Here is a 22,231-nt window from a genome sequence, read left to right as displayed (position 1 = left end):
TTGCTTTGCATGGTATGCTAAGCAGTACTAAAGGCTCATTTATTTTTAGATTGAAATATTTTTAAATTATATCAGTGACCATTTACTATTTGTAATTATTATAACTATTAAAATCATCATAATTATTATTGTTAAATTAGTGTCATTGTGTTGCTGTATGTGTTTACTGTAAAGTCAAGGAAAACAGTGAATTATTGGTACGTGTTTACTAAATTGCTTGTCCATACTGTAATAACCATTTATTTATTTATTTATTTTTTTATCTTCAGGAATAAATTGTCAGTATTAGAAAAAGGCATAGAGGCTGCTAAACAACAGTTAGAAGCTGTATACAGACAAGTACAGACTTTCCTTGATATGAATCAAATAATATCAGCAGGACCTTTTCTATACGCAACAGTCATTGAGGTTAGTTTTATTCTGAGGTTTCTCTCCTCTTGTTTAAAGTGACTCCTATTGTCAATCAGCCACAAATGCACATCTCACATGCAAATCTTGGAAGACACCAGGAGCTTCAGCATTTCCATTGCATCCATATATTCAGTATCTATTTTGCAATTTATATGGTTAGTAATTTTTGTAAGAATAAGTGCTTTGTGTGAGCACTATGAGTGAAAATTTTAGATAATATAGGTTTACTTAGTTTTTTATTTGTTTTATAATATTAATTGACATTTGAGAAATGTAAATAGCATTTTTTATTTGTCTCCACATTGGATTTCCTTCCACTAACAGGGAACACCCGATGCCAGATTTTTCTCAGCTCCTCAGTGTCTTTCCCTCCTTGCGCGTTTCACACTCAGAGCACACGTGTCCATTAGCCGCAGTAAGAAAAGTCGTTCCCTCCCTCTTGTCATTACAACTCCGGATGTCCGTTCCTCCGAAACAAATACATGTCTTGTTTGTGGAATCCCACCAGTCTCGGAAGAGTCTCCAAGAAAGTATGTATCAAGTTATATGATGAATTGCGATTATTTTAAGGGTTTAGCTGTAATTTATATTTTCTTTAAATTATTTTTGTCTTCCAGTGTTGTGAAAAAGAATTGATTATTAAATTAATGATGTTAAGGTATAATTTGCCTATGTGTGTGTGGAAAGGAGCACATCATTTGTATCATTATTAATAATTTCTTTACATCAGGCTTTCCTTTTATAGGGCTAGATGTATGATGAGTTCCCTCCACTCATCTGTCTTATGCATTTTTTGGCTAAACATTTGGTCTAAGTCTGCATCTATGCCCATCCCCAGAATTTTCTGGGCTTTCCTGCCGGTCCTCATCACATTATTTCTGTATCTTCCACTTTTCTTCCTTTTACCTCATGTGCACAGACTGTCTCAGTCTGTTTTCCAGTCTGAACCCCTTATCTTTTAGCTTAGTGATTTTCTTAAAACACTTATTTTCACTTGCTGTTCTCTTAGAAAATGGGAATATTACAGTATTACCTTACATCAAGACTCATAACTAGAATCAAATGGACCCTTTAAAAATAACCTAGATATCCTATAAACCCCCTTATGCAAACCTATTACATCATTCATTCAGTAAGTTGTTTGATAGTTAAGGTCTTTTTCTGAAATTTATATTATTTTTCTAATATCGTCCTTCTAGAACTGCCAAATAATCTCAGGGTTCCATTACCTCAAGACAGTGTCTTTGCTATAATAAATAAAGTCAGAAGAATATGTTGAATTTTCCGTAAATCCTCAGTAAAATATGATACGCTCCAAGATTTTGTAAAAGACCAGTTTAATGGGAAAAAACTCACGCTAATCCTAGACTGCAAGACAAGATGGAATAGTCTTTTAAGCAAGATAGAAAGATTTCTTAAGCTGAAACAATGCATCCCCAAAGCATTGAGAGTACAGTATTATCCTCATCTCATTATTCAATGTCTGGCACATCACAGAGTCCCAGACTGAATGCAATGAGTCTCTCAAGGAGCATCATGTTTTGTGGGGTGGCATTATTGTCTCCAAAAATCTTTTTATGTGCTCATTGGTCCACTCTTAACTGCAGCCACCATGTCTGGAATTTCTGGAGACAGCCCCCACAGCTAGGAGAGGATTCATTGGAGATACAGTAAACCGCCCGTATTCGCGGGGGATGCGTACTGCACACACACACACACACACACACCCACGAATAGCTAAAATCCGTGAATACTTAAAACCCCTCTAAAAACACTTAGCACTGCCTATTTTGATAGTTTAAGCACAAAAAAAACTCTAAAAATGCTTATACCCAAGTATTTTAATAGTTTTATCACAAAAAGTGCATTTAGTCATGAAAATGATATGAAAATACAGTAATTAGTGAATATTTCTCGGTGAAAAATACTGCGAATGGGCGAATTTTCTGCGAGTAATGGGTAGATACGTTCCACAGAGAAATCCGCGAATATATGAGACCGCGAATGCGGGGAGTTTACTGTATACCTTCATTTCCTTCTACCTCCCTTAGTAGGATACTTCACTTTAAACTGTGCTGCATTCTTGATTAATGAGCTTGAGGCAATCCTGTACTAGAGAAAACAGTCGTGGACAAAGTGGGAGCCACTTACTGTACATTTTGTGGACCTCAGGATCCAGGTGGCACATGTGTTGTACTATCACCATTCTTAATTCTGTTAGACAAGAGAATGCAATTTCTGGAAATATTAAAAAACCGTGAATGTGGATAGTATAAAAGGATGAGTTTTTGGCTAGTCAAACATATAATGCATGGAAAGACTTTATATTTATTTCATATGAATTATCCTGCTTTACTATACTTATGTTGACCTCTTACAGAACAATAACATCATTTCATTTTTCCAGTTTCTTCGGTAAAGCTTTTGAGCAAGCAGCAGAAAAGACAGCATCTAAATCAGAATTGGAGTTCTTTGATACAAATGGTAAGATGGAAAGGTGGTTAGTCATTTAGATAGTCTGTAATTCAGCCCATTAAGTATTTTGATATGAACTGCATGCACTTAACACTGAATTACAAAGGTTCAGTATAAAGTTCTGTCTCTAAACTGGGAGGAGGGTCTCTTTACTGTCCATAACAAAGTTAAACCAAGAGCCCTCTGCAGTATGTTGACATATCACTGTAACTTTCTCAAATGTTAACTATCTGCTAAGAGGAGTCTGTTAGTCTTGAAAATTCCTTTAATTAGATGTCACGTTAAGCAACTTCCGTGTGGTGCGCTGGTTTTTCAGCTGTATATAGTATTGTGCTTAGGACCTGTCCTAACTTGATTCAGGCTGTAGCACTGGCGCCACAGTGGGGATGCCAGAATGTGATACTAAGGTGATTATGGCAATGTGATATACAGGAAATCATCACCACCCTCTAAAGCTATATGACTTACAGTGGCTCTGTGAATTTCTGAAACTCTGAAGCTTTCTCTTCCACAAATCTCCTCTCACCTCCAGCCTCCAATCTCGTAGGTCTTGGTCTTCCAACATTTCTTGTGACTGCATGAACCCAGCTGACACTATGAAATCATATCTGTCTTTCTTTCATCATTATCTCATCTACATGTGGAACTTCAGTAATTTCCATTATGATATGATTTCTGACTACCAAGCAATCTGACTCATAATATTCATCCAAAAGCCTTTTTCTCAGATTGACAGACTCTTTTAGATATTATTTATATGACATACCATATCTCATGTCTGTATAACATGTAAAATCATACTTTCATGCGTAGTGTCAGTCTGTTTAATTTCCAAATCTTATTTTCAGTGTGCCCATGGTTTGAGTTGCTTTAGTCCTTAAATTTCAACTCAGAAGAACCAGAACCTAAATATTCGAAATATTCAGTTTCATTAGTTGTTCTTCATCTAATGTTATTTCATCCCTTTGCACATACTCTGTAACTATTTCTGTTCTTGACAGATTTATTATGAGTCCCATCTCTGTAGATTTATGATTCATTTTATTAAAGAAGTTTTGTTAATCTTGAAGTGATGTGCTGATTAAAACAGTATCATCTGCACACTCTAAGTCTGTCAGAGTTCTACCATTATTCCAATCTCAACCTTTGTTGTCCCTCTCCATCCACTTTTTCATTATAAAGTTATGAGAAGGGCAAACAGCAAAGGTACATTGACCAGACCCCTTCAACATCAACTTGGCATCTGCTTTGTTCATGGGTAATTTCAACTAGCTTTATGTATTTAAAAGGAATTCTGTAGTAATACAAGATCTGCAATATGGGCTGTGGATGTTGTGAATTGTCTTCTCATAATCAACAAGAGGCATTAGAAGGGGATTTTTAAATTTCATACACTGCTGCTCAGTTTGTTTAAACTGTGTAACGCCTTTCTTTTTAAAAACCAGTTTTCATCTCTAAACATTTTATCAATTTCTTTCTCCTGCTTGTATAAAAAAAAAGCATGCTGAATATTTTCATTACACCCAACAAAAGATCAGTGTATCTATAGTTACCTCATTCAGTCAGTCTGCTGTCTTCAGTTCCTCGTTGGACGAGTCGGTAGAGTTCTCGGTTAGCACTCTGCTAGGCCCGAGTTCAAGTTTCCGGCCGGCCAATGAAGAATTAGAGAAATTTACTTCTGGTGATAAAAATTCATTTCTTGGTATAATGTGGTTCGGATTCCACAATAACCTGTAGGTCCCATTGCTAGGTAACCAATTGGTTCTTAGCCACGTAAAATAAGTCTAATCCTTCGGGCCAGCCCTAGGAGAGCTGGTAATCAGCTCAATGGTTTGGTTAAACTAAGTTATACTTATTTATTTCTTGGTACCTTTGCTGTGCCTTCCAGTCCCCAATCATTAGGCTTTGTTTTCACATTCCATATTCTGCAAAACAGTGTAGTTAGTATACAAGGTGTCATTTTGGTTTCAGCTAAAAGTACCTTTGTAGTGACTACCATAATCTGGTGTTTTCCATCTCTAAGTTTTTCATCGATAGTTTTGTTTTGAAAACTGTGAATCCATTCAGTACATTCAGGCTTTCATTAGTTTCTGGAATATCAGTGCAATTATCCTTGTCATCTAACTCATTCATGACCTCACAAAAGTTGGGCCCAATGTTGTCTGTCCTCTTCATCTTCTGTTATTAGTAACCAATCCCTCCTTTTGATAGGTATTTTCCTCTCTTTTCACCCATGGATGTTCTATTAATAATTCTATGGTCTGCCTCAAAATCAGTGTCAGTCCCTGAATACATGGCTATGTCAATTTCCTCAGCCTGTATGTCCAAATATTTTTTATCTCTTCATCATCATCATTTGACTTCACTATCTAGACTTGAGTGTTTAGCATAACCTGCTTTGTATTCTTCTCTTCCTGAAATTTGTGTACTTGTACCTTATGCTTTTGTGAGTTTTTTTTTATTGTATCCCAGGCCTCAGCCTATACCCAAGGTTTCTCTTTTGTTACCTCATATCCCAGTACTTTCCAGCAGATTGAGATACACTCTTATTGTTGAGCCAATTATCATTGATTGTCTGCTCCTCTTCAGGTATGGTTTCTAAAACTTAATCTACATTGATTCTTCTAGAAACTGCTGTTTAAGCCTAAAAAGTGTCACATTTTTTGTTGGGTGCTTTTTATTTTCAGTTTTAGTGAGGCAGTGACAAGTAGTTTGTCACTGCCAGCATCTACCTTTCTAACACCTAACATTCCTCAGTTCCTCAGTGTTTTTTTTCTCTATCTCTCAGTTATGGTAATAGCTTTGTGATCTACATATTTGGTTCCTGTGACAGTAATATGGAAACTTCCAAATGTATTTAGGTTTGTCATTTTGTTGAAAAAGAGTATTTCCAACAACCAAATTATTTGTTGCCCAAAAACTAATAATTACCTTCCATTTTTATTTGCAGTCTCGCCCAGGCCTTGCTGGTACCTTTCGTCCTTCATTCTTTCATTGATCTTATCACCTTTTTGACTTCATATTACCAACAACAGTTCTAATGTCTCTTTGGTATGCCATCTGTAACATTCATCAGTTCTATAATATTTACTGGAGAGTTCATTTCTTGGTTCATGGCACACCACAATAATCATATCACTTTATTTTTTATTTAAATCCTGCACCTAGTAATCTACTGCTTGCTGCTGTCCAGTCTGTCAGTGCCTTTTTTGCATTTGGTGTTAAGATTACACCTACTCCTCTACCAGTTCCATCTGCTTTTTCTTAATAGATATGCACATGTCTTCCATCTAGTCTCTCCTTTCCAATTCCTTTGCTAAGATGTCCAGTCCATATCTCTCTTAATTCTGCTTGTTCTGCCTTTCAGATATGATTCAGGATTCTTATATTCCAATTTCCTATTTTCAGCTTATCTTGAGTAATTATAAAACAGGAGATTCTGAGCACCCCCACATGCCCATGATTGGGGGCCATTTCTAAATTGTGCCTATCCATGCACTTAGCAGGAAGGATACCTTACAGTGCACAATATCTAGCTGGCCTAAGGCAACCCCTGCCATTACCTATTTGTTTTAGCCACTCAGTTGAAGCAGATGAGTCAAAGCACTCAGTGCTTTAAACTTATCCATCATCATGCTGCCAAAGATTTCTGGTGCTCCTAGCCTTTAACAAAAGATATGTCAACCTACAAGGAATCAGGTGCTTATTACTAGGTACTACCAGTTTGGCCAGCTGGACTTGGTGCTCACTAAGAGGCGGGCACACCTTTCTGAAGGTATATACATATCCCAATAAAAGAGAAGGAAATAAGAAAATATAAGAACCATTATTAAAGAACAGTATAAACCAAGTGTTACTGTCTTTTGTACGATCTGCATTTTAATCTACTTCATGAAGTCAGGTTTCATTATCATACCATGGCAACTGAGTGATCCAAACTGCATCCAATTTTGTGTATACGATAGCATGGGAAACATAATTGGTATTATCTGAATGGCCAACTATACAGGCAACAATACAGTAATGAATATTGTTAGTTGGTGTCAATTTTTATTGTCAAAGAAATAATATTATTGCAGAGTTTGTATAATTTATGAAGTTGATTGTTTTTATATTTAAAGTGCTTAAACACTACTCTCCACAGAACAGTGGTTTGCTGGGCTGATTTACTGTATGGTAATTATAAGCTATCCATGTAGGTTTTGTACATAACAAAATGCTTCAGTCACCTTTTGCTCTTGTTTCTTGGATTATTATGTGTGACATTGTAATGTTACTTGTTATTGCTGGTGGTGGATTGGATATGACATTAGATACAATACAGGTGAAGATGGGAAAGATAACTGCTCTCAATGCCAAGAGTTCCTCCCTCATTCTCTATGTGACGCACTAGTCCTTTGCAATATACTCCCATAGTTGTATGTATGTTGGAGGAAGTAAGTTTTATATGTTTTATCTATTTGAAAGTTTAATCCAAGTAAATTAACCATTTGTCTCATTATGAAATGTACATTTGGCCATTCAAATAATACTTATAACCATATCCTTTGCTGTAATAGCATGTGGGAAATTAGATGCACTTTTGATCTGTTAGTTGCCAAGATGCTGTGCTGAAACCTTAGGCTTCCTGGAATCAGCTAGAGTATTAGAAACCATGAGAAAGACATCAACAGGTTATTCCTCTTATGATATAATAACAATAATAATAATAGTAGGGGACCAGTCATTCAAAAAATGAGGCTGTATCGTAATCTCACTGCCTTATGGTTAATCGTTAAGTGTTGATTCATATAAATGCATACATAAGTTGACAAATTTAGGACTATAAATAGAACTCATAAGGATTCTTATCTGTCTTCTAAATTTTTTTTACTAAAATTGGTAAAATAACTTTCAAGTTAACGTAAAATTACCTGGACATCCAGCGTTTTCATTACAAGCAGTTGTGGCTTTAAGAATGCATTCTATAATCCATCTATTATTTTCATACTCTAATATGTTATACAGTTTATCTAACACAAAGTTTAGCGTAACTTTATATTCTTCATTAATACAAATAAAGATTTGGTTGTAAACCTAAATCCTATGGAGCTTAATGGATTTTTGGGATTATTATTCATAAAAGAGATGTACTACACTTACAAGGTATGATTTTACTTTATATACAGTAATATAAATTCATTCACAAAATGTTTTTAATATATGTATGATAATAATTAATTATTTTAAGTCTCTTATTACAGTAAATTGATTTTCTTATTAAAATTAAACTTTCAAACAAGGTGGTTAGGCAGTTAACTACTGTCCAGTAGGTGGGAGCCCTGCCTGCCTGGATGTAAACATTTCAATATGCCTTTTGGCCCAGGCATCAGATTGAGGGGTGGCATGAGGTGGGCATAAAACTGTTAAGGACCTCGGGTTTGTATAGTAGTTAGGAAAAATACAAATTACTTTAAAAATTTGTCATTTGTTCCTACACAATATACAAACACTCAGTCCTTTACATAAGGAAGATTCACTTACTGGTTGAAGGAATCTGAGTGAGTCTCTGAACTGAATGGAATTTGCCACAATTTTTCTTGGTTGATAGAGCAAGAAAGAGTACCATGCCTCTGACTTATTGAATGGAGTGTAAGAACTGCAGGATCAATTGTCAGACTTCTGGGCCTTTTTGAATGAGAGAGAATCGTAATCTCATACAAAAACAGGCTAGGATGAATCTTAAGAGTCGATGACAGTAAGGAAAATATAAGGATTGGGTTTGACTTATTGTTAGGGTCTCCTTCCTCCCCTTGCTAGAGGAAGGAGCGGGATTTCTTCTAAAATCTAAGATAGAAAAATAGAACGGAAGCTTGATGTGCAAACTTACCTGCATCACCTGCCAGTTCCACCATGTGATGGCTCAAATCTTGCCCTCTGCCCGAAAGAAGAGATCGAAGGATGGCGAGGAAGGAGGAGGAGGAGAGGCCAGTCACTCATGCAATCACTCTCACTTCCATAACTGTACTCCTTAGGTGAGATGCTACCTGTCTTCTTAGAGGAGCAGGGTAAGCTACACAACTTGTTGAGCAGCCACCACAGGTCCCAAGGAAAAAGTGTCCAAGGACTTGTGGGCAATGTCCTGAAGGTAGAAGGACATAAACATGGTCTGTTATGACCATACCCTGCCTTCAGTAACTGAGGAACCGACAGATTCTTCCGGAATGCGAGGGATGGACCAATGCCTGATTTTGTGAACTCTCGGGCAGAATTTACTGGTGTCGTCATCTCCAGCTGCAGCACAAAGCCAGAAAGAAACTGTGTTCTTGGACACTTCTTTCTTGGATGAGCCAGTACTAACGAAGAGTTGTCGACACTCAGGCTGGAGATGTCGAGTCCTCTTAAGCTATCACCTCAGCACTCTTAACAGGACAAAGTAGCAGCTCATCTGGCTCATTATCAACAAAGTCCTCTAGGGAGGGGATGGTGAAGGACTCTAATCTAGCATCAGGAACCGACGGGTTCTGAGTTTTTGCTACAAAGTCTGGGACGAAGTTGAGTGTAACTGATTCCCATCCCCTCGAGTATTAGCATTGAAGGAAGTCCATGAAGTTCACCTACTCTCTTCGCCGATGCCAGGGCAGGCAGGAAGACGGTCTTGAGGGACAGATCCCTGTCTGACCACTCTCATAAAACCTCGTACTGTGCACAAGTCAGGCTCCTCAAAACGAGTGTCACGTCCCATTCAGGGGGCCTGAGGTCTCTGGGAGAGCAAGACCTTTTGAAGCTTCTCATCAGTAGCAAAATCTCCAAAGAGGAGGAGAGGTCTACTCCTTTCAGATGCAAGACCAGACCAGACCAAGTGCGGCCCTAAAGCCTTTTACAGCTGAAACGGAGGGAAGCTTCTGTCAGGAAAGGAAGACGAATAGTGGCTCTGACCAAAGAGAGACCATGTCTACGACACCAATCACAGAAGATGGCCCATTTCCCCTGGTATACCGCTGCAGAGGACTGTCTTAGGTATCCAGACATGTCTGTTGCTGTACAGTGAGAAAAGCCTCTTGCTCGTACTTTGATGCCGGATAGTCTCCAGCCGTGAAGACACAGGGACTGTACGCCTGATGGTACCGCTTTACGTGTGGTTGACACGGAAGGTTGTGCCAGGAAGGAATCTCTCTCAGTGCCTCAGATAGCAGAGCTAGCAGGTCTGGATACCAAACAGCCTGTGGCCACCAGAATCATCCTGAGATTCGAGGTGATAACACCCGGTTGATCGCCTTGCGAATCAGACAAAACTGAGGGAAGGCGTAGATATCGAGGTTGTCCCACAGTTGTTGGAATGGTTGCATACTAAACTTCAGGCAATGACAAAAAAAGGAGCCAAAAATGAACTCTTTAATCTTAAAAACTAAGCATGCTGTGATTTTTTTAAAAACTTTCTTTCCGCTTCGGTGCTAACTCTCAAACCCCGTCAGCATACGGCAGACACTTTTGTAAATAGAGGCTCGTCATTTAAGGGTTAATGTAAACACTGATGAGGAACACCATTCAGTTGTTCGAAAGTCTCTGCTTTTGTATTTGTTCTGACACGATATACAAACCGTCGGTCCTTTACATTGGGGATTACTTTCAGGCGTAGGCTAGAAACGGCCGTTAAACTCTTGAGCAAGGTGGTTAGGCAGTAACTACCGCCTGCCCGGATGTAAACATTCCAGTTTGCTTTCGGCCGTCATGCATTACTGACGTGTTTTATCGTTCTCAACGCCTGACTGTCGTTAAGCTGTTATTATCCCGGTGGGCTCTTTCTGTATTTCTGGGATCGACCTGTGTCGCCCAGTGAAATGTCCCATTTAGCACACATTTCTAGGTATAAATATTTGCTAGATATACCAGAGAAAAAAGCTATACAGCTAATAGGATGCCAGAGTTACTACCTCTGGAGCGATCATCCTTATAGGTTGTCGGTATGTCATCTAGGAGCGAGTGGAAGCCACTACCACAGATGCTTAACCCAAATAGATCTCTCCTCTCCCAAAACCCCTCTACCTAAGGGGTGCCGTTACAGCGGTCCTTCTCCGCTCGTTACTACTACTTCTACCCAGAACCTACATCCTCTCATAGCACCTTTTCACGAGTACACACGTTGTTTTTCACTGGTGTGTTTTTTGTGCCCTTTTCCTTATTTTCGGCATTTTTTCATCTCATCATGTCTTCAAGCAATCAGGACGCATCCTCTTCTAAGTTGAGTATTCAATTTTTGTTGGTTTGGGACTCGGTTGGACAGTTTTGTCCAGTTTAATAGCTTACACTTTGTTCAGCTCGGAGCCGCCATGTTTGTTTACGTTCATGGTTGTAGTCCCCAACCTCTTGATGCTCCTAATATCTTCTGACGCCTTGGAAGAATTTTCTAATAATGCTCCATCATAATAATAATGATAGTTTTAATTTATCGTTCGTTTCTGACGCGCACGACTATTGTTACAATTTTAGAATAGTGGAAAGTGAGGCCTAGCCTATTGTTACAATTTTAGAATAGTGGAAAGTGAGGCCTAGCCTATCCTTTCCTTTCTGTTCTTTACGCAGGTGCATTTAATTTTTGTAATTATATCATTTTAATTTTATTATTATTATGTATACTTTTATATGCCTTTAGTCTGATATGTATGGTAGTGTAACACATTAGCCTACCTGACCAGTTCGACACTGTCGAATCTCGGAAGGTAGGCTAAGTTGGCCCCAGTTTTCCTTCCTATCCTGGCTTTCTAGGCCTAGGTAAGATAGGTCTTCTAGGGTGGCCTTCGTTCGAGTTATAGGCGCCTGCCCGTCCTTCCTGACCAGTTTGATTCGTCAAATCTCGGAGCGCTTGGTTCGGTGCTGGTGCCCCTTTCTCGTTCGTCTCACTGGCGTGACCTAGCCTACCTGACCAGGTGTTCACTTCGGAAGGTTAGGCTAGGCTAAAGATATTATCTATTCCGCCTTCACATGTTTTCTCTCACTCCTTATTTATCAGTCTATTGTCTATTCATGGCTTCTCCCTTTGGGGCATTTTTTAGCAATGCTCTTTTGCCCTTTTCGGTCGAGATGACGCTTCGTGGAGGGTGTTTAGGCACCTGACCTGTTGTAGTCGCCATGTTTTCACTGCCCCTACTTCTCTGCTGTTCCGCCATTCCGGACCTGTTCTGGCGGCTATCGTTAGCTCGCTGTTTAGTTCCTTGTAAGGAACAATAGCTTGAGTGTTGGTGCCCTCCCCCCCTTTTTTATGGCAGAATTGTGGAGATGCCGGGCTGAATATTATTTTAGTTTTTACATTATTTCCCGTGAACTACGTTCCGGGGAAATCAGTCCCGGAACCCTCGTTCCGGCGAAACTAGCTCTTTTTCCACCACTCGGTTGTTGTTTTCTGTGAGGTTGAATTGAGACGGGACGCTCCGGCGTCACCGGAATTGTACTCCGGTGCGATCAACTTCAGGCCTGGCCTCCCTGTTCTGATTGTACCGGAACGTTCCGCTGTAACCCTGTTGTTAACCCCAGATCTCAACTCCGGCATGGAGAAAAATTACTAATTTAAGTCTTTACTAGGTTAGTCATTCCCACCGCCGGAACCTGTTCCGGCGTTATCACTTTTGATACTCATGTATCAATTCCTCTTACAGGTAGTTCATTGTCAGGAGCCGGGCTGTAACGCTTACTTACAGCAACCCTGTGGCCATGTAGCATGCAGGTCTCATGCCAGCTGTGCAGTCGAGGTGGAGGATCATCTCGTCTGGCATCCGGATGGTTGTGATGTATGCTACGCTCTTTACCAAGACGTGATTGATGATTCGGTACGTTAACTCTTTGTCAGCATACATTTATGAATAATTCAGACAGGTTTGACCATAATGACGGAAGAGTTTGCACGTCAATTTCCTATATAGACATTGTATCCTGTTTCAGGTCCCTTGGTCCCGCCAGTCTTCATCTCTCTCTACCCTTAAGATCTGGGTCAGGGGCTTCGGTCGCAACGTTGGTCAGGGACGTCCCTATGTGCTGGCAGAGGACATCTGTAATATCCTTTACCCCATTGCCAGGTCCTCTGCAGCGGTAGCTACCGAAGTGGCGGAGCCCCTGATTAACAAGTTTAGGCTTGAGACCCAAGTCCCGCCGGAAGACCAGCAAGAACTGTGTGAGGAAGTGGCCAAGGAAGTAGCCAACATCAACATTCACGTCGAACCAATGGCCATCGATCCGGAGGAGGAAGGTAGGGATGTAAGTGAGGCAGGTAGAAATAAACATTCAGTTTCTTTTAGCTCTCCTTCGTCTTCGTCTTCCTCCTTCCAAGGCTTCTCTAAAGCCTCCACCCTTGGGGCCTGTTCAGGGTCGGTGATCCCCAAGGTGAAGTCCTTGGCGAAGACGAAGACGTGACCTAAATTGTCTAAACCCCCGAAGATCCCGGCCATGTCGAGTTCCGCCAGGTTGTCGTTGGCTCCCAAACCTTCAACTTCCTTTCAGAAGGCTGCTCCCCCTCCTAAGGGGTCAAGACCCAAGGCTGTCAAAGCTAAGAAACCTGAATTTGACCCTGAGGCCTTCGCAGATATCCTGATGAAGAAGATATCTGCTAAGGTGGACTCACAATTTGAGACGATGTCTCGAGATCTCGCTTCGAGTCTGGAGACATCCGGCAGATTTATACAGTCTCTGGCTCAGAGATTGAAGACCCAAGAGGAGTCGCTTGCCGGAATTGGGGACTCCTCGAAGCTTCCAGCATTTGAGGACTGCAATCCTTGGCATCTTGCCTTCAATGCCCCCTTTGCCAATGGTAAATTAACCATGGAAGGTTGTGGCACCCGTCCTGTGGAAGACTACAAGTTCTTTCCGGCGGATCTTGTTTTTCCTTTCCTGGGATACGCCCGTTTGTCGGAAGAAGCTCTGGTGAGGGAAGACAAGGTTCCCAGGGAGACGGTGATCTTCCCCAGGTATCAGGCACAGTCTGCATGGGTCAGAATACTGTCTGACTGGGAGTGTGCCAACACTAAGCTAACTCCTCACAAGGGGTGGTATATGATGTTGTCCATGAGGACATTCCCACCCCTTGTACTTCCAAGATAGCTGAGTTGACTCTGCAGGCCGGGATAGAGGAGAAGCCGATGCCTCAGCTTCGTGAGACGGACCCTACATCTCTGCTCTTTCCGGGAGATCTGGATTGCTGGGTTGGGGCTCCTGAAACCTTTACGGTAGGTAAGCTAGATCCGGAGTGCGCTTCAGATCTATTCAGCGAGCAGTTGCCCAGGATTCCGGACTCCTTGATCAAGGCGGAATTCGATGCTAGATGCCGTCTCAGTAGATCCATCAACTCCGTCACCTCGGCGGAGTTGACATCGGCTGTTTATAAGGACGAACCTCTATTCCGGATTCTGACCAAATCACTTCTGGCTACGTTTCAGAGTGATTTGTATGACTTTGTGGTGGCAAGACGGAACTGCCGGAAGCATGTGCTTGCTGACGCCTCCATCCGGCATGAGCCAAACAGGCTCATTAAATCTTCCATCTGGGGAACTAACCTCTTTCCTGATGACGTAGTCAACAATGTCATCAGTGAGGCTTCCAGGGCCAACCAGAATCTCCGGATTCGTTGGGGACTTCCCTTTAAGAGGAAGTCTTCTGAGTCTTCGGGCCTCAGCCTAAGGGAAGGAAGAGGTCAAGGAGGTACCATCCGTACACAGCTCCTCAGACCCAGACAGTTGTCCAGGCAGTTCCCGTCTCTCAAGTTGCCCAACCTTCTACCTCCAAAGGGCAACCTCAGTATGTCCTGCTGAATCAACCAGCTCACCACTCTGCTGGCTTGGCTGCTTATGTGGCTTCCCCTGTGTTCAACCCCACCTTTGAAACTCAAGGTTCATTTCAAGGCTACCGCCAGTCCAGGGGCGTTAGAGGTCGAGGCGGATTTCGGCACAGGGCAGGATCCAGAGCTCAGTCTAGAGGCAGAGGCTCAAGAGGAGGCAGAGATAATAAGTCTCAAACCAATGAGCCTCTTCAGGTAGGCGGGAGTTTACATCTTCACAGGGACCATTGGACCTTCAGTCCATGGGCCCACAGCATTGTCGCAAAGGGTCTAGGGTGGAGTTGGATAGAAGGGCCTCCTCCACCAGTCAGATTCTATCAGACCGCAACACCGGATCTGTTAGACTATGCAAAAGACCTTCTTCTAAAGAAGGCAATAAAGAAAGTCAGACATCTAAAATTTCAAGGACGCTTGTTCAGCGTGCCAAAGAAAGACTCAGACAAAAGAAGAGTGATACTGGACCTATCAACTCTGAATTCTTATATTCAATGCGACAAGTTCCGTATGTTGACCGTCTCTCAGGTGCGGACCTTACTTCCCCATGGGGCCGTCACTACCTCTATAGATCTTACAGACGATATTATCATGTCCCGATGATGGCGAAACTTCTCTCCCTACCTAGGATTCAGGCTAGGCAAACAGGCTTACTTCTTCAGAGTAATGCCTTTCGGGCTCAACATAGCACCCAGGATCTTCACCAAACTAGGAGAAACTGTGGTACAGGAACTGAGGTCTCAAGGCATCAGGGTCGTGGCTTACCTAGACAATTGGCTAATCTGGGCTCCCAACGACACCGAGTGCCGGAAGGCGACCAGAAAGGTCATCCAGTTTCTAGAGTATCTAGGATTTCACATAAATGCAAAGAAATCTCGTCTGATTCCGGCATCCCAATTTCAATGGCTGGGAATCCAGTGGGATCTAAACACCCACAAACTTTCAATTCCGCCGGCAAAATGCAAAGAGATAGCCAAAGCAACTAGGCAGTTTCTCAAGTGCAAACGAGCCTCTCATCGCACTCAAGAAAGAATCTTAGGTTCTCTTCAGTTTGCATCAGTAACAGATCTACTTCTCAAAGCAAAACTGAAGGACATAAATCGAGTGTGGCGGAGTCGAGCCAATTACAATCTCAGGGACAAAGTCTCCCTCATACCTCCAATCTTAAAGAAAAGACTCCGACCTTGGACAACGGCCAAAAGTCTTTCCAAATCAATTCCTCTACAATTCCCCCCACCAGCTCTGATCATTCACACAGATGCATCTCTGACCGGATGGGGAGGTTACTCACAATACAAAAAAGTTCAAGGAACTTGGTAGAATCTTTTTCGTCACTTCCATATCAATATTCTAGAGGTTATGGCGGTTTTCCTGACTCTGAAACGCTTACGACCAGCCAGGAACATACATATCAGATTAGTCCTGGACAGTGCAGTGATAGTTCATTGCCTGAACAGGGGAGGTTCCAAATCAAGTCACGTAAACCATGCAACGATAGCAATCTTTTCATTAGCAATGAAAAATCATTGGCACTTGTCCGCCACACATCTGTCGGGAGTAAGAAACGTGATTGCAGATTCTCTGTCAAGAACGACTCCGTTGGAATCAGAATGGTCTCTGGACAAGAATTCCTTCAACTGGATTTGCCAACAGATTCCGGGACTTCAGGTGGACCTGTTTGCCACAGAATCAAATCACCAACTACCTTGTTATATAGCTCCGAACCTGGACCCTCGGGCCTACGCCACAGATGCAATGTCAGTAAACTGGAACAAATGGCAGAAGGTCTACCTGTTCCCACCAGTAAATCTTCTGTTGAAAGTTCTACACAAACTCTGGTCATTCAAAGGCCAGATAGCTCTAGTAGCCCCCAACTGGCCGAAGAGCAACTGGTTTCCTCTTATATTAGAGTTGAAACTCAGAGCCAAACAGATTCCACATCCAAAGTTAACCCAAGCAGTACAGACTCTGACTGTGTCAGCTTCCTCAGGAATGTTGAATGCCCTAACTTTATGGATTTCATGAAGTTCACGGCACAGAAAAATGCTAATATTGATCCTTTGAACACAATGTTTCTAGAATCGGATAAAAGAGAATCTACGCTCTGTCAATATGATTCGGCAGTAGGAAAACTTGCCAAATTTCTAAAAGAATCAGACGTTCATACAATGACTACGAATCTCACAATCTCATTTTTTAAGGCCCTTTTTGATAAAGGCCTAGCTGCTAGTACTATTACTACGACTAAATCCGCCTTAAAGAAAATATTTCAATTGGGATTTAACATTAATTTAACAGATTCGTATTTTTCCTTTATTCCTAAAGCTTGTGCTCATCTTACCCCAACAACCCGTCCTAAAACGGTTTCTTGGTTTTTAAATGACGTACTAAGATTAGCTTCAGACACAAACAATGAATCTTGCTCTTATTTGACTCTTCTTAGGAAGATGCTGTTTTTAATTAGCCTGGCTTCAGGAGCTAGAATCTCTGAACTTTCAGCCCTTTCTAGAGAGTCAAATCGTGTGGATTTCCTCCCATCAGGAGAGGTTCTACTTTCTCTGGACCAAACCTTTTTAGCCAAGAACGAAGATCCTCAAAATAGGTGGTCTCCCTGGAAGATCATACCTCTTCTGGAAGATCCTTCCTTATGTCCAGTAGTTACCTTAAAAGCTTACCTTGAAAGGACTTCTCAAAGATCTTCAGGTCCTCTTTTTGTTAGAGAGAATGGTGGAACCATCTCCTTGAATGGTATTAGACAAAATATTCTTTATTTTATTAAACAAGCCAACCCGGATTCAATTCCCCAGGTCCATGATATCCGTGCTGTAGCCACCTCAGTTAATTACTTTGAACATATGAATTTTGATGAAATTAAGAAATATCTTCTTCTTTTTTAACGTGCTTTTTTCCCATTTTTGTATGGGGTAAGCACGATGCCTTCTTTTGAAGGACTTTTGATTTGGCTTTGGGGTAGACCTGTAGTCTCGATCGGCTGCCCTGCCTGACATCGCTTAGACCCCGGTAGCGTATGTTTCATGTATCATACCCGACCCAACGCCCTTTCTTCCCAGCAGCGAGAAGTTGTTGCGTGGGTAGGGCGAGAGTTCGAGACGTGTGAGATGTTTGTTATGTTTTTAGAAGGTGTTGTAGTGGCTTTGTTTTGTGTGTATTTAGTCTGTAACACCCATTTGCTTTTTAAGCAAACCTATCCGTTGATTACATATATAATCCCAGGATGTCTACACGGATAGCAAAGTGTCTGCCTCTCTGATCAGTCGGCTGCGGATTTGAACCCGCGCCACAGACCTCTACGAAGTCCAAAGCTGCTGCTGTAAGCGACTGAGCCATCGAGGCTCTGATGAAATTAAGAAATATACGGGCTGGAAATCTCCAAGAGTTTTTAAACGTAACTACCTTAAGTCCTTAGAGGCTCTTAAATTTTCTGCTGTCGCTGCAGGGAACATTGTTTCTCCAGAGTCAGCTTAGTATTATGTTATTTAAGTTGATTTTGACATTTGACTGTTTATATTTAACAAGCTTTTATGGCCAATTCTCTGCTACTATTTCACTGGGCGACACATTTCGATCCCAGAAAAGGGATTTTGACAAAGGAAAAATCTATTTCTGGGTGAAGACCTGTGTCGCCCAGTGAACCCTTCCCTCTTTTTTCCCACCCTAGGCTGGCCAAAGCTTGGGTGCTATTTGGGATGATGGTTCTGGGTAGAAGTAGTAGTAGCGAAATGGAGAAGGACCGCTGTAACGGCACCCCTTAGGTAGAGGGGTTTTGGGAGAGGAGAGATCTATTTGGGTTAAGCATCTGTGGTAGTGGCTTCCACTCGCTCCTAGATGACATACCGACATCCTATGAGGATGATCGCTCCAGAGGTAGTAACTCTGGCATCCTATTAGCTGTATAGCTTTTTCTCTGGTATATCTAGCAAATATTTATACCTAGAAATGTGTGCTATATGGGACATTTCACTGGGCGACACAGGTCTTCACCCAGAAATAGATTTTTCCTTTGTCAAAATCCCTTTTTTGTTTATATATACGTGTGTTTGATATTTATTAATACAAACCCACGATTTGTGATAACCTTGCATAAGCCTTCGTTCCCTGCCTGTGTCTTGGGTATGACGGCCAAGGGCATAATTGTAGTAGCGTAACCGAGTGGTAATGCTTCTTTTCCAGCAGCCCTTTACGTAAATGCTGAAGGTGCCCCTGTACTTTCGGAGATATAGTTTGGGACGTAATATCTTCACTCCCCTACATTCATCGGGACATAAGAGTTCGTTCCCTTCTTGGGCTTCCGCCCTCCGTGTATAAGGGGCATCACTAATTCCTTCCTACTTATGCTGAGTGTTGCTCGCCGCCTGCGCTCGGAGAATTACGGGCCAGGTGGGAGGTTGCGGGCATTGTCAATAAGTTCCGCTTCCACGGCGCCCTTGGTGGCCTCCCCTCCGTCCTTTTTTCTCTTCCCGTAGGTTCTTCCTACTCCCCTTTAGTAGATCTCTCTCCTTCGCCCTCTTTTGCTCGCTTGTCGGGCAAAGACCAGGGGCGGGGAGCGATCGGGCGACCTCGTGTAGATTACCTCCTCCCGCTGCGTAGGGCAGTTCCCCTTGTAGCGAGAGGGGTCTCCCTCTACTAATCATCTTTGCTTTTCTTTCAGGTTGACAGTGAGCATCGCAGACACAGCAGTAGTTGGCTGGATATATCAAAGGATATCTCGCATGAAACAGTCCCGACATTCATTCAGTGTTGCTTCGAGATCGACCACAATACCTGGTTAGATGACATTTTTCCACGTCGGGATCGTTCTGACTCTGTTCCCGCCGATGTGGATCGATCGCTGTCATTGCTGGTTTTCATGTATGCTGTTGCAATGCCTCCTGCGTATCTGTGGTCCATCTGCTCCTGCTGTTCCCTGTGTTGTGCTCTTGTCAACTCAACAACAGTCTTTGGGCTGCTCTTCCTGGTCTCCTGCCGCAGCCCCCCTGATCGTTCCTGTCGCAGCTGGTGACTTTCAAGTGACATTTATGTCCGTTGCAGTAGCTCCTGCCTTCCAAACCGCTAACGTGGCTCCTGCATCAGGTGTCCTGATCGTGCCCGCTACTTCTCCTAGTGGTCGTGCCCGGGGCCACCTCTGTTGTGTTCCTGCCAGCTGTCCTGGAGGTTACGATGTCTGCCATCCTGTAGAAGATGTTGGCATGAAGGGAAGGAGTCGCCTTGTGGAAGTGACGTTCCTGGCCGTTGCAATAGCTCCTGCCCTCCGAACCTCTGCCATAGCTCCTGTATCGGCTGTCCTGATCATGCCTGCCGCTTCTCCTGGCGATTGTGCCCGGGGCCACTTCCGTTGTGTTCCTGCCAGCTGGCCCAGGGGTTACGATGTCCGCCATCCTGTAGAAGATGTCAGCGTGAAGATGAAGGAAGTCGCCCTGTTGAAGTGATGTTCCTGGCCGTTGCAGTAGCTCCTGCCTTCCGAACCACTGCCATAGCTCCTGCATCGGCTGTCCTGATCATACCTGCTGCTTCTCCTGGTGGTGGTGTCCTGGCCGTGTCCGTTGTCTTCCTGTCGGACTACCCTGGAGGTTACGATGTTTCGTGTCCACCATCCTGTAGAAGATGTCGGAGTGGAGGTGAAGGAAGCCGCCCTGTGGAAGTAGCCACCGTCTTCTTCATCTTATCTTCGATTTCGTCTTCTGCTGCGTCTTCCCTTCCTCTCCCGAGGTCCAAGGGGTCCCGAGAATCGGACAGACCTCCGTCGGCCGAAGGAGAGGAAGGCTGCTTCTTCCCCTTGATGCCCTTGGACATCTAGGGACTGCCTCCTTCCAAGGAGGCAGTGGGTCTCTCGTTGGCTCTTCCCGACCTTCAGGTTAGGAAACCAATTCGCATAGCCCTGGGTTTTGTGTTTCAGAAGCCGCAGGCGCGCAGACCTCGGTGCGCGATCCCGCTCCCAGTCCTAGAGGTTCCACCTCTCAGACGGGGGCTGCTTCGGGCGCTCGTTCGCGAGCCGCTCCGAGTGCTCGAGATTCTGTGGAATATCGAGTATCCCGATCTGGTCTGGAGAGATTTTCCTGGGCCCAGTTCGGGAGCAGTGCAAGAGAAAGGGCCGAGGCACCCAGGTGTCTCGGCTCTTCCTGCCAGCACCACAAGCGCTCCCTGAGTGCTTGCCAGTGATCGGTCGGGTTCCCAGCCTGGTGTCTCGATCCTGTCGGTTTGAACATCAGAAGAAGCAGGGAAGAGATTCCCTTCGGGAGTCCTGTGGGACTTCTAAGGGACTGACTCTCTTCCGGGAGACAAGTTTCTCTCGTTGGCTCTTCCCGCCCTCGTGCAGGAACTGATTCGCATTCTCCTGTGGGATTTTGCGCTTCGGGGGCCGTGAGAGCGCGGCCCCTTGAGGCCACGCCCCTCGTTGCCAGTCTTGGAAGTCTGCATCTGAGACTGGTTCTGTGCTTGGCTCCTTCAATCTCTTAGGAAACAAAGCAGCCGCTCCCGGTTTTTGGGAGTCTCGTGGGTAGCTCGAATTCTATGAATCACGAGCGCTTTCCTGACGAGAGGCACAGGACGAGAGAAAGTGCCGAGACACCCAGGTATCTGGTTGCTGGGATACCCAGGTGTCTGGGTGCCGAGATGCCAGGTGTCTCGATAATGCTCGCCAGCTGCTTCGGTTGCTCAGCCGGGCTTCATTCTTGTGTCTTGAACTTTAGGGTTCGAGCATGCAAGATAGCAGACACAGAATTCTCCTTTGAACCTTCTTTTCGAGGGGCCTCGGTCTAAAGGAGTTTAGAGTTCGGGAAACTAGCAATTGTTCACAGCAGACAAGTCTGGCCTGCCCAGTTACGATTGTGTTCCTGCGATTGGCTCGGCCCTGGCTGCGCTTACAAGACTGGCTCGGCTCGACTCAGCTTTCCAGACTGGCTCAGCTCGCCCCGCCTGCCTCCCAGTCCGCCGCATACCAACCAGCTGGATCGTGTTCGCGTGATCGGCTCGACTCGGCTTGCCAGACTGGCTCGGCTCGGCCCTACTCGGATTTTTCTGATTCGGGTTCTTGGGTATGTTTGAGTGAACTTTTTGCTCTTCCCAGGAAAGCGCTTTGCCACAGCACAAGTGCTCTTCTTCCCCCGTGGGGCAGTAATCTCCTTCGGTTGATTATCGTTCACGGTCCGCCTCTCCTGCTTATCTTACTGGCAGGACAGGTTGGGATACTCTTTCTCCTCACCTGTTCCCTTCTCTCGGTTGTTCCGAGAGGCTCGAGACGGACAGAGAGAGCTCTGACGAAATTATCTTCGGAGTTCGGCTGCCTGGCGTACTTTGGGTGTTGGCCCCCCAATTCTCTCGTAGTATAACCAGGGAGCCGAGGAGCGTTTCATGGGATCTGTCAAGGTCTCCCTCCAAGGGGAGAGGTACAAGAGTTTCACGCTTCGGAAACAGTGAGGGTCTTCCTCTTCAGGTTGCGATCGCCCCCGTGTTTTCGGAGAACTTCGCGCCGATTTGTCGGCGCGAGGATCCCCGGGACAGGACTGCGGCTCCCCCAATGAATAACCTTCATCA

At 43.6% G+C, this 22,231-nt stretch overlaps 1 protein-coding gene across 2 annotated transcripts in view; it reads left to right on the top strand.

Annotated features, from left to right (window-relative positions):
- Cdc45 (cell division cycle protein 45) overlaps positions 1-22,231 on the top strand; it is a 118,698-nt gene that overhangs the window by 90,792 nt on the left and 5,675 nt on the right. For both annotated transcript variants that reach the window (XM_067091552.1, XM_067091554.1), the window contains 3 exons: positions 270-408; positions 736-941; positions 2,819-2,895. In XM_067091552.1, coding sequence (XP_066947653.1) covers positions 270-408; positions 736-941; positions 2,819-2,895 — 422 coding nt within the window. The remainder of the gene's footprint in view (positions 1-269; positions 409-735; positions 942-2,818; positions 2,896-22,231) is intronic.

The sequence above is a fragment of the Macrobrachium rosenbergii genome, chromosome 48, assembly GCF_040412425.1.
Source record: "Macrobrachium rosenbergii isolate ZJJX-2024 chromosome 48, ASM4041242v1, whole genome shotgun sequence".
Lineage (NCBI taxonomy): Eukaryota > Metazoa > Arthropoda > Malacostraca > Decapoda > Palaemonidae > Macrobrachium > Macrobrachium rosenbergii.
Note: the sequence above shows the minus strand (reverse complement) of the source record. Positions and strands in the feature narration are given on the sequence as shown.